Source organism: Sphaeramia orbicularis, chromosome 21 (genome assembly GCF_902148855.1).
Source record: "Sphaeramia orbicularis chromosome 21, fSphaOr1.1, whole genome shotgun sequence".
Classification (NCBI taxonomy): domain Eukaryota; kingdom Metazoa; phylum Chordata; class Actinopteri; order Kurtiformes; family Apogonidae; genus Sphaeramia; species Sphaeramia orbicularis.
The window spans coordinates 38,969,025-38,985,585 of NC_043977.1; the positions used below are offsets into that span (position 1 = coordinate 38,969,025).

At 38.0% G+C, this 16,561-nt stretch overlaps 1 protein-coding gene across 1 annotated transcript in view; it reads left to right on the forward strand.

The window, feature by feature from the left end:
• Positions 1-16,561, forward strand: part of gli2a (GLI family zinc finger 2a) — a 149,343-nt gene that overhangs the window by 76,359 nt on the left and 56,423 nt on the right. Inside the window, exon 3 of the mRNA XM_030125569.1 lies at positions 8,149-8,254. Within this exon, the coding sequence (XP_029981429.1) occupies positions 8,149-8,254 (106 nt within the window). The remainder of the gene's footprint in view (positions 1-8,148; positions 8,255-16,561) is intronic.

Below are 16,561 nucleotides of genomic sequence, written 5' to 3' on the forward strand. Positions count from 1 at the left end.
GCCTCAGTAGAATATTTAATTTTTTTAAATTCTGATTTTAGTAAAACTACATTAGTAAAGAACACACCATTACAAATCTGAGTTAAAGTAATAGAACTTTACAGATACTGGATTCATAAAGGTCAGTATAGTGATAGTTTAGGCGGGAGAAGAAGTGGGCAGATAATTTAATTGGCCAATATCAAAATCATTTCCTCATTGCATTCTACACTTATTCATTCCTTCTCAAAGTAAAAGTAAATTACCCAAACAAATCTGTATAACTGAATATCAGATTTAAGGTAGTTACTCAGAAATATTTAACTTACTGGCAAATTAACCTTAAAAAAGGCCTGGTACTAGCTATGAACCACTAACAGTGGCAAATTCTTTTAGTATCTGTAGTTTGTAAAATATTCCACTCAGTATGGTATAAAGTACTGGAAAGTCATACTTGAGTAGAAGTACAGGTACCTTACGAAAAAAAATACTTTGGTAGAAATTCAAGTCACCATCTGAAATGCTACTCAAGTTAAAGTCTTTAAGTATTTGGTATTTACTGTACTTAAGTATATCAAGTAATCTACAATTGAATGTACACAAGTAATGAAAGCAAGAGTACAAGTAAATGTTAATAATGTAGTAAATGCTAAAGTAAAACTGAAAGTAAACAGAATAAGAAAAACTCAAAGTACAAATTCTACCAAAACATACTTGAATGCAGTAGTGAAGTATTATTACTTCATTACTATACAACACTGATTCTGCTACTGGTCTTTGTCTAAAAAGTACCATCCAACATCATAGCAGCGTTTATATATAATCTGAGTATAGATGAGTCTAACTATTAACTATGTTACGCCACTGACATCACAAACATAACACTGATACTCAACTACATCCATCTCGTCTTAGTAATCCCACTTTAAGTAAACATGTGCTTTAGTCTGTTAACGGCCTAAGTCCACTGTGTGTGGAGTTTGTGAGCTCTACGCTGGTTTAACACGACATGCCAACACATCCAAAGGGGATAGACTGGCGGTAAATCAAGAAACCGAGGCGTGTGAATGGGCCCAGCCATGTACGTGTCTGTAGTTGTCCCTGCAGCCCAGGAAACAATGCAGCTGTCTGGGTGATGGAAGGGCCTGTTCAGCCCTTATCGCCCCCACATCCAGCAGCCCCAGGCCGGCAGACGAACAGAGGGGGGTCAGACTCTAGAGCTTCTGCCTGGTAATGTTTATTTTGGTCTGTTTGGCATTTGTTTTACTAATGGACTGGATATTATTCCTCAATGGGAATAAAAACAACAGTTTCAATCATTTAATCAGCTGGGACTTTTTAATATAATTAAGCTTCCGTGCTCTAGTACCACTTATTATAAGATTAATGCATGGTTCAAGAAGGCTTTTACATGCAAATGTTCCAAATATGGCGCCGGGAAATAAGTGGTCATCCCACTAGAAACCCCTCACAAAAAACACCACATTATTTGCTCTTCCTTCAAACACAGTTCGATAACAGCAGGTTATGTATATGTACTACATCGTACACAATGTAGATGGTTTTATGTATTTTATATTCATGTTTGTAGCATGTACTTATCTCCAATCTGTATTCATGTATGAATTTTAAGGGGCTTTATATGCCTAATTTATTTTGTACTGAGTTTTACAAGGAATCCTCCAACCTGGTGCATCATTAAAATATTTGTTAAAAACTGACCCCACAGCAGTTACATTCACATATTTTATGCTTTAGTAGGTTGTCTCCTAACATAGTCCCCAACCAGGAAATACCCTGTAACTGCAGATTAAAAATAACAAAAATATACATATGCGTATAAAAAAATGAATAAATTCCACAACTATCCATGAAATTATCCTGCTCATATTATGAAGGCGATGAAAAATGCAATTTATCAGTGCTAACTTGTTTTTTATGCAAATTCTCTTGTTATTTCAGGTTATGAAAAACTTTTACTTAATAGTGGTATATCAACAAAAGGCATGACATTAAAAAAAAGAAATAATAAAAGGCCATGAACAGTAAAAAGCGCTCTATAAAAGAAAAAAAAAAAAAACAGCAATAGTGTCCTGCAGTTTGACTGTTAAAAATCTTTAACAGGAGCTCAGTCTTGCCTGTCTTTGTGAAACTCTGGTCTCCCTGCCTCGTGTCCTCCCCACCCGAGAGGTGCCAGGCCGTCCGAGAAGGGGGTACCTACCCAGACAAAGCCTGAACTTCTGGCTCCACTTGTGAAACAAAGCTAAAACTCCTTTTCCCAGCTCTCAGTCCCTCTCTCTCATTTACTGGGCGCCTCTTTTGGCTTTGTAACACACAAGCTGACTCGGAATTGGCCGCCTGTCTTGCACACAAAAGCATGGGAGGGTCACTGGCTGAGATCCAGAGGCATAGATCACGATATAAACACAGAGCTTTTGGCCTCCTGAGCTCAAAGATGAGGAGACAAGAGAGGGACACCAGACAGATCTTTAGAACCCGCTTTGACTTCAGGGACATTTTTTCCCATTTAATTTGTGTGTGAAGTGTAACCGTTGGACTTATTTTACCTGGAGACATAAAAGTGTGAAGGTATAATTTGTCAGGAATTTCTGTAGTAAGAATTTCTGCATAAACCATGTGTTATGTGTGCTAAACAGAACTGTAATAGTTAACTTGCAAAATTAACCTCCCAAAAATTAATGGGTGGCGTGCTTTTTACATTTCTCACATGCTGTGTTTTTGGTTTCATGTAGAATCCCACAAAACTGTGTGAGCTTTATGATCATTGGGTGTGCAGTGTCAGATCATACTAAATAACTCAAACATGGCATGCTTAAACTTCTCTGCTTGCTACATTTACTTCTATTACGAACAGCCCCTTTAACATAGCGCTTCTATTTAGGGAATGTTTCACCTTTATTCTGGAACAAACTGGTGACATGTCTAGGGCGTACCCCGCCCTCGCCCATAAGTAGCTGGGATAGGCTCCAACAACCCTCGTGACCCTAGTGAGGATAAAGTGGGTTCAGAAGATGAATGAATGAATGAATGAATTCTGGAATGGCGTCTGTGTAAACCAAATGGTGGGATCATTTGGTCCCACCTTTACCGTGGCTCTGTAACGCCTCTGGAGCTAGAAACAGAACCGTGATAAAGGTGGAATCATGATTACCTCCGCCAAGGAGGTTATGTTTTTGCCAGGGTTTGTTTGTCTGTTTGTCTGTCCGTTAGTGTGCAACATAACTCAAAAAGTTATGGACAGATTTTGATGAAATTTTCAGGGTTTGTTGGAAATGGGATAAGGAAGAAATGATTAACTTTTGGGGGTGATCGGGGGTGGGGGGGCCCACGGGGGGGCCCACTGATCAGCCATGGCGGAGGTCTGCGCTCTCCGAGTGCTTCTAGTTCTGGAATGCTATGTAAAAGGAACACCTCTTGTTCTGCAACCAAGGTGTGACGTGTTGATGATGTATTGCGTGTGCGACCCCTGCGTCGGGGGGATTTAAAAATGAGTGTGGGCTGTGTACAGTAAACAAACATATCAACGCTACCAGAAAGATGTCAAACTGGAGAGACGGCGAAATTCATGAGCTGTTGTCACTTTGGGCGGAGGACTTAATCCATGCTAACATTTGTGGAACGGTGAAAGACAGGCCGACTCTGGAGAGGTTCCCAGATAGCAAAGAGACACTGGGACGGATCTGGAACAGAATCGCTGACTGATTCGGCCCAAAACCGATTGGCGGATCTGGCCCGGTGTCCAAATGCACATTGGGCCAAAACAGATACGGCTCTGCAAAACGGATCTTGTACAGAAACGGTCCAGCTCTGGCCCAGCTCCGTTTAATAACATCTTGAATATACACAAGAATCATGTTGGCCCAGATTTGTATTACGACTCTGGTCCAGATTCATGTTATGATTCTGGTCCAGATCAGCATTACAACTTTGAAAGTCAGTCTCGGTTGTGTGATGGGAGACTGTTCTGGGCCGAATCTGTAAGCCAGCACAACTCCGGAACTGCTAGAGAGAGCTGAAAGATGGATCAGATGCAGATTTGGTCCAAAGTCAGAATACGGATGTGAGTTATAAACGGATGTAAAGGCTTTAATGCCCAAAGGTAATTGCTATCTGGGTTAGCAACACCACTATACTCGGGGTATTTCAAACGCATGAGTTATACGTCACACTATACTCTGTCCTTCATCCCCGCCCCTTTGATTCCGGATCGCAGGTCCACAATGTAAAAGTCCAGCCTGTCTCACCTCTGTTACTTCTTTGGTGTGGCTGTGGAAATCCGTCAGTGGTGGAAAAAAGGGCGCATCACGATCTCACCTCTTTTCTGGGATCTCTGTGTAAAAGTGGCTAACCATTCACAATCATTTGCCACTTAAACAACCAAAGCAGGCCTTGTCAACTGCAGGTCATTGAGGACAAACTGTGTTCAAGGGGGAAAAAAATTTTGTTGCAAACAGAGACCAGTGGAAGTGAATGTAGAGTAGGAAAGGGTGTTTCACACTCAGTATATGTATTGTCTTTGCAGGTGCCTAACTAATTTTAACTCTTTCATGCATGAATTATGAGAACTCCTGGGTGCTTCTATTCCTCTTTAGGCATGAAAAAAACAACGGGATTGACTTTTTTTTAATGACCCTATTTTTCATGGAGTTACAAAAATGTCCACTCAGCTGGACACTATGTGTTTAATTTTTGAAGCAAAGAAACATGTATTTAAAATGCAATATCAGCAAGTGATATACTGTGTGAAAACTATGATTTTTTTTTTTTTTTTTAAATGCAGCTAATCTGATGTTTTCTCACATTTTGTCATACTCTAATACTAGTTATTACTCACTTCATGGCGATAATATACTTTTTTTTGGTTTGTTTAAGAAAACTGTTAATTACAGTCTAATAACAGTTAACAATTTATTTACACTCAAACATGTTAGAGCAGATCAAGTTTATCCAGAACAGCAAAGTTACAGTAATGGTATAAATTGCAGTGTATGGGATGGTGTATAAGTGTCCACCGTGTTGGCTGATATGGAACTAAAACAACAAAACCCATGAATATACAAGACAACAGCTGTAGAATAACTGTCCACTCTAGTGACCACTATGCATGAAAGGGTTAATTCTTATTCAGCCTATGTAAGACATCTGGTTGAAATTGTTTTAGGACTAAAAAATATTTCATATCAGGTTTTCCAGTATTGAGCAACCCTAGTTTTACGTTAGAGGAAGTTACACATTGAAGACTTTTTTTTTTTTTTGCACAAACATGTTTTGCTTTGTAAAAACAGAAACTAATCCATTTTAATCTTTTAAACAATTAATCACATCAGTGGCAACATTAGTTCAAACATTGCCATCCTTCACATCCATGAATGGTTCCTGCCAATGTGCCATTCTTACCGTCTTTGCAAAACACAAACACTTGCATGCTCTTAAATTCCACACCAGTCAACTGCTCCCTAGTAAATAGCTGCCTTCAGGGAATGTCTCCTCTTCCAGTCATCTGTAATCCCATCCGAATTAACCACAAAGAACAAGATGGTCCAACGTCACGATGATTGCCTCAATCACTGTAAGAAAAGGCTCAATCAGGGCTAAGCAGCAGTAATGTCTGTCTTTGTAATGTGCATCTCCTAAAAACAACAGCATTCTGACTGGGCCTACAGGCGCAGAGTCCTGTTTCACCTCGTTTCACCTGGCTAGAGTCTAAAAACCTTCAGGCCATATCTGAGTGTCTGAAAAATGTTAATCCAAATAATCTTATGATTGCTGCCATCACAATGAGTTTTAAATGGAAATACTTTGTACGTAAACAAAATCCTTCAAATTTTCTAAGAAAAAAAATCACTTTAGTGGCAGAGAACCAGGAAAATATCATCTGTAACCTTCTTGTATATCTTATTGTCTTGATTAATCAGCATAATGAACACCGTCACGTCCTCTGAATATTTATAAACTCTGCAGTCTGCTGCTGAAATGCTGTTTTGACTCACTAATTATGTCCAGTTGCTTCCACTTGGCTTTTTGTTCCGGTAAATTGCTGTCTTCCTTCCTGCACAGATGTTTTATATTAAAAGTTTTGCCTTTGCTCACATGCTTTTAATGTGAAGAAACAACAGGAAATGTTGATGATCACTGAAAGGAACTTAACATTCAGAGTGAATTGAGCTTTGTGTGCTATTTAAGAGACATTTTATTTCAATCTAAATGTCCTCACTATGTGGACTCAAAGCACATAAGCATCACGCTGGTATGGAAAGGTTTTTCTCTCTAAATTGCACTTTTCAGGTAGAGATAATGACCTGTTCTCAGTGAACTTTGACCTATAACCTTTGTGGGCTTTGCTCCCAGGTTAGCTCAGGTTTACTTGATCCTAATAGCAATAAGGAACCAACCCAAGGGAGGTGCACCTTTCTCTTTGCTCTCCATCTCTGTCTCCACACTACAGACAAAGACACCTCTAAGTGCCCGAGACATTTAAACCACACCAGCATGGATACATTAATAGTTTCCTCTGTTTTGCAATTACCCATGCAAAAATCATGCTTTAGGTTTGTGGTTATAAGAATGCACCTGCAACAACAGTAGGAAATACATTCCAGTCTATTTAGATTTGTTTAGCACCAGCAGTAATGCCTAATGACACACAAAAAGCCTCTTTTCATATCAATTTGTGAAAAGTGTGTGGGCTCAAGTCTGCCAGAAATTACTTTTCTCTTTAGTAATATTTTTTTTGTATTTGTTAGGGTTAACTCACTTTAGGGTCCGATCAAGCAAAAGTGAACCTCAACATGAAAAAGTACATTTGCACACATCCTTTATCAAGTGGGCTCATTTTTTAGCTAAAGATCCATTTTATGGGACTATTATCCTTTTTAAAATACCACTTGTAGAAAAAAAGTTACAACCGATTTTATCAATTGTAGTTTTTACACCATAGCCATAGGTCAAATTTCAAACGCAAAAAATTCTATCTAAAAAATTTGAAAATGTATTCATTGTGTTGATTATGTAGATGATTCTTAAGTTTCAAGTATTCGATTTTAATTGTTTTGTGAATATTATTGATATTTATGAGTTTGAACATTTGTGAGTTGCCACAAAAACACCAATTTTAAATTTTCAAGTTATTTGAGATTATTTCTGATACTTGAGTAAAACTTTCAGAAAGTAATGATCTTTACATACATTTTGGGTGATACATACAATGGTAAAGAGTCATCCACGTGTTACCACATTCTTATGTCAATAAAACAGAGACTTTTCAATATTTTACTCCAAAATGAGTTGAACATAATCTCTAAAAGGTTTTGTCCTACTTTGTATCAATTTTTGTTGAGAACCTCATGTTTTGAATGTTTGCATAAAGCATAAAAAATTGATGTCTGTTTCAAGTCCACTTGTTACAGAGCAGTAATTTGACATTTTTCACCTAGAAATGTTATCTCTCTAAATTGTGTTATACATTATGTTAAAGTGCTTATAAATACCTACTCAAATATGTAGAATACATGCATATAAGTAGGGATGTAACAATTACCGGTATAACGATAAACCACGGTAAAATTGCAGACGGTAAGTATTATCGTTTAAATTCTAATTATCATGAAAACCGTGTTTGATTACCACATTTTAAGGGAAAATTCTTTTAATCAGGCCTGTAATGTCTCCCACTTCGAAGTCATGACAGTGACCGTGTAAATGAAGATCATCTGTGTTGTTCTAATGAGACTTCCCTCAAGCCATCAGACAATTTATAGCAGGAAATGGTGCATTCATGCATTCTTTGTCTGACACATAAAAACACATTTATTATTGTGTAAAACCTGCTTTGGTCCTTTTGGATAGACACAGTCATTAATGAACATACAGTACTTGGGGCAAAAGCCACAGACAGTCTAGAAGGTTCCAATTACTGCTGGATTACGGGAACTGTAAAATGGTACAGTTGGCGTCTCATGCTGCGTTGCAGGCATTAATCAGGGACTATATTTCAACCTTTTTGGCTCATGTTTGTCTTGTTTCACATTAAATCACCGCTGTTTATTTGGACAGGTCTAAGGAACGTGTCGTCACGAACATCAGCTCAAACATATGGTTCATTCTATGATGCTGTTAGCCATTTTTTTTAACCCTTCTCTCTCTTTACAGGTGCTCATCACCTCTTCCCCACGTTCCACACACCTATCCCAATAGACATGAGACACCATGAGGGTCGGTACCATTATGAGCCACACCCACTCCACGCTATGCATGGGTAAGTGTCCATTCACGTATCATTATCACAACTATAAGTAAGCAAGGATCATCTTAAAAATTTTATTTTCTCAATTAATCTTAATACTTTGGTTGAAAAATGTCAAACAGTATGGATCACAAGCCCATTACGATATCCCTAAAGGTGTTGCTCCACAATCCACAGATGTTCACCACCTTACTATTAGAGGTTATCCTAATGCAAGAGGCTCTAATAAAGTTTAGACTTAAAGTACACTCAAGGAAAAAAGAAACGCACCATTTTCATTTTCTCGATTTTTTCAGAAATATGACAGTTATTGCAAAATTACAAACTACACTGAGTTCAGTACTATTCTGAGTCAAAATGAAATGATTGTTTTCCTGGTTCAGGTTGAGTGATTTTGATTAGCAATAAGAACTGTATTTCTGTATTCCTCACCCATGTCTGCTCATGAGTGAAACTCACAGATGAATTGGACCTCCCTTCAATTGTGCACAACCATTCCCTATAAAAAGACACCAAAATGGGACAAAAGCACATTTGTCCACAATGCCACGACTACTGCAACCGGAGAGAGATCAGGCCATTGGCATGTTTCAAGCTGGACGGAGCAGACGGGCCGTAGCCAGGGTGTTTGGAGTCCACCACTCTACTGTTGGACGCCTTGCTGAGCATTACCACACCACCGGCTCCTCCAACCACCGTCCCAGATCTGGTCGACCGCGTGTTACAACCGCTGCACAAGACCGTGCCAATCAGCTGTCACATCGTTTCATTTCATTTTGACTCAGAATAGTACTGAACTCATTGTAGTTTGCAATTTTGCAATAACTGTCATATTTCTGAAAAAAAATCGAGAAAATGAAAATGGTGCGTTTCTTTTTTCCTTTTTGTCTATTTAGATCAGAACTAATTTTTACTGATTATCAAAAGTAATAGCTGACAACTAATCAATGAATCCAATAGTCACTGTGGCTCTTGGGTTGTCTCTGCAGTACAATAAATATTAGTGGTAGCTGGTCTGTATGGGAGGAATGCTGCCCCACTTAAATTTACTGCAGGATTAAGAGCTGTTTAAATAATAATTTTGGTAAAAATGTTTATAAAATTAAAAAAAAAACGTCAATTATGATACAGTATTAGTTCATTAGTTCTGTAGTTCATGTCAATATTGGATAAAGTTGTTTATTTAATTCCTGTGTGAAAAAGAAGTGCATTTGTGGAACAGGTGACGTGAGGCTTCGCTCTCATTGGACGATTAAAGAACTACGTTGAACTTCCGCACCTCAGAGCCAGTCAAAATTGTTTCAATTTTTTGTCCTTAAAGGATTGGATCATTTTTGCCAGGCTGCCGGGACTGAATATGAAGTAGACGATGATCCTGCTCCAAAAGTCACATGTAGCAAAGTTTTGTCCTTTACATATCCGTTCAGTCTCCTTCACATAAGGACTTTAATGAAGTATGAGGTCTAACATCACTGGACCATTCAGCTACATAGGTAATAAGGGCAGACTGGTAGTCAAGTTTAAGATGGGGGTTTGCAAGAAGACTTAAATATGTTTAATAAATACTATAAAGTCAAATATTAAAATTAAGTGCTGATGACAAGCGTTATCAACTGACTGAAACATGAAAAATCTGACTCTAAGGTCAGCTGGGTATTTATAGAAACAAATATTTCCCTACTTATGTTAACAACACTAATGTCGTACACACCAGGTCATTTCCTGAAAAGATTTAATCTCTACCCACAAAATCCACCCACAAATCCACAAAAAATCTGCATAGACAGTTATCATGGGGTTAAGATTAGGATAAACAAAAGGTCACACATATAATAGTGATGCTTTTTTTTTGTTGCGTACACAGTTTCTGTCACAGTTTCCCAAAATCTCCACTTTGGCTGTAGTTTTCAGAAATCATTTTCATTGACCTAAAGCAGGGTTTTCATGTGGATTAAAGGCAAAAACACAATGTGTGTGCATGGCATAAGTCATAACTGTTGTGTTCATATTCCCTTGTGTTGTTTATCAGCCACCACTGATGAATGTCATTTTAAAATCTTTCTAAAGTTTAAATTGAAAATTTCATTTTGTAGAAGTACATTGTTCATTCAGGTATTTACAATGGTCTGCAGAAAACATGAAATCATACTATAAAACCAAATGCTGTTCAAATGCACAGAACCTACTAACATACAGTCATGTAAAAAAAATTATTAGACCACCCTTGTTTTCTTCAATTTCTTGTTCATTTTAATGCCTGGTATAACTAAAGATACATTTATTTGGAAAAACATAACGATAACAACAAAAATAGCTCATAAGTGTTTAAGAGCTGATACAGTATCTAGCCATTTTCCATGTTTTCTTGATAATAACCAAAATCACTTCAGTTCTTACATCAATAACTACAAAAAACAAAATAAAAACATTGTTTTCCATGTTTTCTTTTCTGTCTGTTTTAGTCACATGATACACACAGGAGTTAGTACTCGATTACATAACCATGGTTTTTGATGACTTTTGATGGTCAAATAATTTTTTCCGCGACTAAGTCTGACTTGACACAACATGGACATGACAATAACAAGTAGAGCAGATGACTCTTTGGAAATAGACATATTTCCTTAAAATATTTTGCCTTTTTCCTAAGGGGAGATCCCATCTTCATTTGAAACAGTCATTGTGTGTTTTGAATAAGTACTAATGCAGACTATCGACTTTTTCACATGTCGATAAAAAACATTTCAAAAAAGTTTTGCCTTATTAAGTGTCTGGTTTTGACCATCTCTTCACGTAAGTGTCATGAGATAACTTTTGTTATCATTTGGTGCTGTATACAAAAAATGTGATTTGATTTGAAGTGATGTAAAGAAACACCAGAAATAGATGGTAGCACATGCAGGTTAAGGGAGTATTAGGATTATGGGGTCATCATTTTAGAAAAGAATCATATGGTACATTGAAATGGTGAAGTTTTAGCTTTTAGCTTTGACTGGGCAATGTATATTGTTTTCTTGTACATTGTATATTGAATAGTATATTGTATTTCTAATAATTTTTTTCTGCAACTGTGTTTATATCTATTTTAATGTTAAACTATATGTAAGTAAATTTCAACGTCAAACAAAGAGAAACTCAGCATGGACGCCATATTTTTTTAAACATATGTAAATAGTGTGTGACAGGCGTACATTGCTACTTGTGAGGGTCAGTCATCACCTTTCATTGGTTTCCCCCTCTGAGAATGGGATACTCCCTACCATTTGTCAAAGCCGTCGTTGGACAGACAGTCTGTTTCTGAGCTGCAGCGAGCCAAGTTCAACTACATCAAAGCCAGACAAGATACACAGAACAAGACGGAGACGGAGATCAAGAGAGACACGCCGCATTAGCACCCATACAACACAATGTTAACATTTCCTCTCCTATCTCCTCTTCTAACGTTTCATGGTGTGGGACTTGGAGAGCTCTCTGGCGCTGGCACCGGCCACAAATGAGAAGCTCTGCCAAAACACACTGGCTGTAGTGGAGCATATCTGCAGAGAAAAAGACTGTGTGGAAGAACTACATAAAGATGAAACCTATGTAAAAAAAAAAAAAAAAAAAAAAGTCAACTGCAACCATCACATTTTTTATTATGAAGAAAAATACCGGCTATTAAAAGCAAAGTGTGTCAGAAGTTCAGAAACATTGGTATGGTTTGTATTTACAGTGTATTTTCCATTTGTAGAAAGTTTTCCATCAAAAGTTTAGTATTCTTTGGGATAAATGGGTTCTAGTTATACGCTTTGTTCTGCAACTTTTATCCTAACCTGACCTACATGGAAACACCAGTTTATTTTCTTGCATTATTACCATAAAAGTCTGGCCTTCTTAACATTGCCAGGCCTTCTTATGCTTATCTAAAATATTGGAATCCAGCTAGGGAACCCAGGAGTAAGATCAATAGAGGTTTTGTGAGAACTATGCTGTTACATTTAAATTCAGCGAGATCAGGTGATACACAGTGTAGTCAGGGCTATTCATCACCTGCAAAGCGAGAGAAGGAGGGGGAAAAAAAGTGTTGCTGCGCACCCAGTTTGTTTTGATTAATGTGATGCAACTCTGACAGTGTGCTCCTGCTAATTCATCAAGACCTTGATCTGGCCGTCTTTCCCCCAGCACGCACCAAATTCACCTAATTACGGCGAGTCGTCCCGACGAAATGGAGCAAGGCTGTTGGCGCCGGGTGCTCGGTGGCAGCATTTCGTCAGATGCTGATTGTCAGGGTTGTACTTCCTGTCTGAAGAATTGAACTGACAATACAGAGCCTTCTTCATCACTTTTATAGGCAACATAATGAGGGCTCCAGGTCATTCTGTCACAGCTGTCATAATGCAGATCCTGCAGGACTCGTTGCTTTGTCTTCATTGAGCTTATGGCTTGTGTTTGAGCACATTGAGCTACTTTACATGCCCAGTATGTTGTTCCAGTGCAACCTTGATCATTTCATGGCTTCTACTGGTCTGAAAAATTAAGAGATCTTTAGTTTTATTATTTATAGGGACATGTGGGGCAGGGTACCAAACTTCAATACTTTTATTGCACCGACCAAATTGTTCAAGCATCAAATACATCTTTGTCTTGATTTCAAATTTTAGTTTCCAGACACAAAAACAGTGTTAGCACAAGCAGCACACGTGTCCAACTTTTATACATTTAATCCATGATACAGTATAAGGACAAAAGTATTGGGACACATTGAATTCATGTGTTTCATCACTACAAAACCAGAATGACAAACGCTATAAACATTTTTATTTTATCTTTAACAGTAATTTTGTTTAATGCTACAGTTTGTTTATACTTAATTTTTCTCATTGGGGATTTTTTTTGTTTTAAATGATTATAATTTCTTAAATATTTGTAACATCTTGAGTATAAATAATCATTTTAAACCATAAGTAACCTCTCTTGTGCAGCAAATGTATAATAAATATCGATTTCAACAGCAGGAATGGGAGGAATAGGAGGTCGCACATACTATAGGTGTGACGTGACCCAATATTTTGTCTCTGTCTGTGTTTATTTACTGTGTTTATTTATCACACGGTGGGGGGGTGGCGGGGTCCCAAAACAAAGTTATAGAGATTGAACAAGATGGAAATTTCTGATGATGTTTCTCCAAAATTCAGGATCAAATTAATTTTTGAGCATTACTTTGCAGAAAAGACAACTGGTCAAAATAAAAAATAAATGCAGTATGATCAGTCCTAAACTGATGCAATGAAATGGACTGTGACCATTCTACTTGTTCTTTGCCATATCTAATTTAAATGAGAGGCTCTCAAAGAAATTAAGCTTGATCAAAGAATTAATTACTAAAATGTATTATGTATGCATTTAAGTAGTTGAATTGTGATTATTGACTCATAAGTACTGAACTGAAGCTTAACCCATAAAGACCCAGTGTTACTTTTGTGTCAGTTTCAAAATATTTTGTTCTCCATATTTAGCTTTTCTTAAGTCATTTATCACAGTTTATTAAGGCATATTTCCTCTGTGTTTTGTGTTTTTTCAGTGAACATCAGGTATTTTCCTGTAATTTAATGATTATGTAGATGTTCATAAAAGCTCAAAGTTGAGGGTTATTATATCAAAAAAAGAGAAAACTGAAGAAAATCTGACTTTTTCAGTCAAATATATTATTAACTGAACCAACTGTCTCCATCCACTGTCATTGATTAAACTCCATGGGTTTTACTGGTGAATCAATGTTGTAGAAGATGATGGTGTTTCCACAGTAACTACGGAGCCTCTGAACGTCCAAATGGGTCATATCTGATGGCCATGAAAAGATCACAAACTGCATTTTACGCCAATTGTTTAAATGTATTGATACGATTAATGGTATTAAACAGTTTAGATCAGTAGATGGTTTTGGTCATCAGTGGCTGTTTGGGTCTTTATGGGTTAAGTGGCTTTAAGAAAATGGAATATGAAGAAATGTGAGATGGTTTACAATTAAGTACTCTTTTAAAATAAGCATGTCCAAATATGTGCTAAAATGTTTCGACATTTGAAAGGCAGGGGCATTTTATATTCTGCTAAAAAAAAAAAAAAAAAGAAACCTGAACAATCTTTTTTTTTTTTGAGTATTCTTTGGCTTCTAAAGTGTTTCTCATGTCAAAAGCTATGACTCAGGTAATCAGATAATAGTCTTCTGGACAAAGCGAACAAGTTTTACTCACATTCCTCGGTTACAGAGCTAGAAAACATCTCTCTGTTTGCATCTTTTTGCATATTTCTAAATGTTTGATCTAGAATTCAGAACCAGCAGCCTTCCGGTTGTGGTCTGCTCGCCTTTCACGAACATCACATTCCAAGCAGAAGATACAAACCATATCTGAACTTCCTCTGGAACACATTAGCAGGAGTATCTTCTGCCTTGACAGTAGAAGACAGTAAAGCTTGGACTAGAGACGATAGTTAAGTCCTGTTTGCTGCACAATGAGCATCTTCAGTGCTAACCCACAAGCCAGGAAAGCCAACCACCGTGCCATCACGTTTGACCGGGTAATTAGCATCCGAAATCCAGCCTTCCGTTCCCAGAACCTCAACGACAACGCAAGGGATGAGAAAAACAGATCCCCCGCTCATTCCACAGCCCGTATTTATGCTTTTTGGGAAGCAGTCGGGGGGCAAATTGCAGCACTGAAAAGTTGAAATATGCCCAAGGTTTTTGTGTGGCACAGTTGTGGCTTACACCGCCCCTGTACACAAACACATGTGGTCCCTCTCACCAGGCAATCAGCCTGTTCAAGGCCCGAAGCCCTGCAGCACGGAATGTGTTGATTAAATACAGTTTACACATCAGCCATTTAGGAAGATGTTTTTTTTCTCTCTCTCTCTTCATTGTTTTGGTTTGGTTAACATGGAAAGGGGAAGGGTGGGGAGACAAAGGAGGGGGGAGCAGATTCCCAAAGCTTGCCGATTGGTTGTCAGCGGTTTTGACAGACATGTTGTTATCTTATGTTGCTCTTTACTGGCTCCAGCCCTGGCTCATCGTCACGGTTAATGTCTGAATATGGATGCTCCCCTGAGTTACAGCCAGGAATGTGCTGCCAAAGAGACAAGAGACCCATCAATCAAGAGTCATCCATGTTGAAAATCAATAGGCCCAGATTTTCACGCTTTATCGCATGGTCTCAAAGAAATTTCTTGCACTTAAAAAAGACTTGATGGTATGTGACAGCAATGGAGCCAAATAATAGATAATTACCCCCTGTATAATCCAGTCTCATTTAAGTATATTATCCCGTCGTCTGACATAGTTTTACTGGGCCTCTTCTTTGTACACAGTCCGTGCTTCTCAAGGAGTACAGTATCCAGTTGTGTCCAAATCCTCAGCATCCTGATCAGGGCCCCAAAAACAACTAAGGCAGGATCTTAGCATGTCCCCTGTGGGGTAGCGTGGTGATTTATCTTGATCGCCTTGGCTGCCCAGAAGTACAGAAGGGAGTGTGTCACATCATAATTCATCCCACCCCCAGCCAGTAGGGAAAATGCCAGAGAGGCAAATACTAACTTGTTGGTCAGCTCGGAGGGCAGAGAGGCAGGAAGGCAGACAGAAAGGGAACTTGGATTTGGAGTGTGGCTCATCTCACCTTGAAAACAGGTTACGCAGACAGCAACGACACATCATTTTCTTAGTCATCACTTGTGTGAAAGACCCAGTGAAAACTTGTCAGACTAAACTGGTTGACACAGAAAGTGCTATATGTTAAGTGGGGTTTCTGCAGGTTTCAACAAGACTTCTGACAACCTTTTTTAACACCATTATAAAGGCAAGACCTACTTCTGTTCTCAGCCTAGTTTTCTTTTTAACTTACACTTAACCATTTTAGTTGAAAATATTGTTAACAGGAACAATTAGAGTAATTACTTGAAAAGGCAGCTATTTTTTGGAGAGGAGATGCCACATTAGCCCAAGCTAGCTGCGTGTGCTCTGGTAAATTCTCACCAGACTGCACTGTTTGCACCAGTTAGAAAGAGTAAAGACAGGGTTTGTACTGGCGCTTGAAATCCTTGAAAATGCTTGAATTTCAGTGTTGTGTTTTCAAGGTCTGAAAATTGCTTGAATTTTAGTTTAAGTGCTTGAAAGTTCTTGTTATTATAACTCTGTGATGCAATTTGTTTATTTATTTTTAATATTAAGTTTGCCAGGTTAGATTTCAAGCCAAAGCTACACATATAGAGGTGATACATTTTGAAAAATAAAACTTTATGCCAAAAAAGAAAGGTCAACTCAAGGTACATTTTGTCTTAATTTTTTGTCTC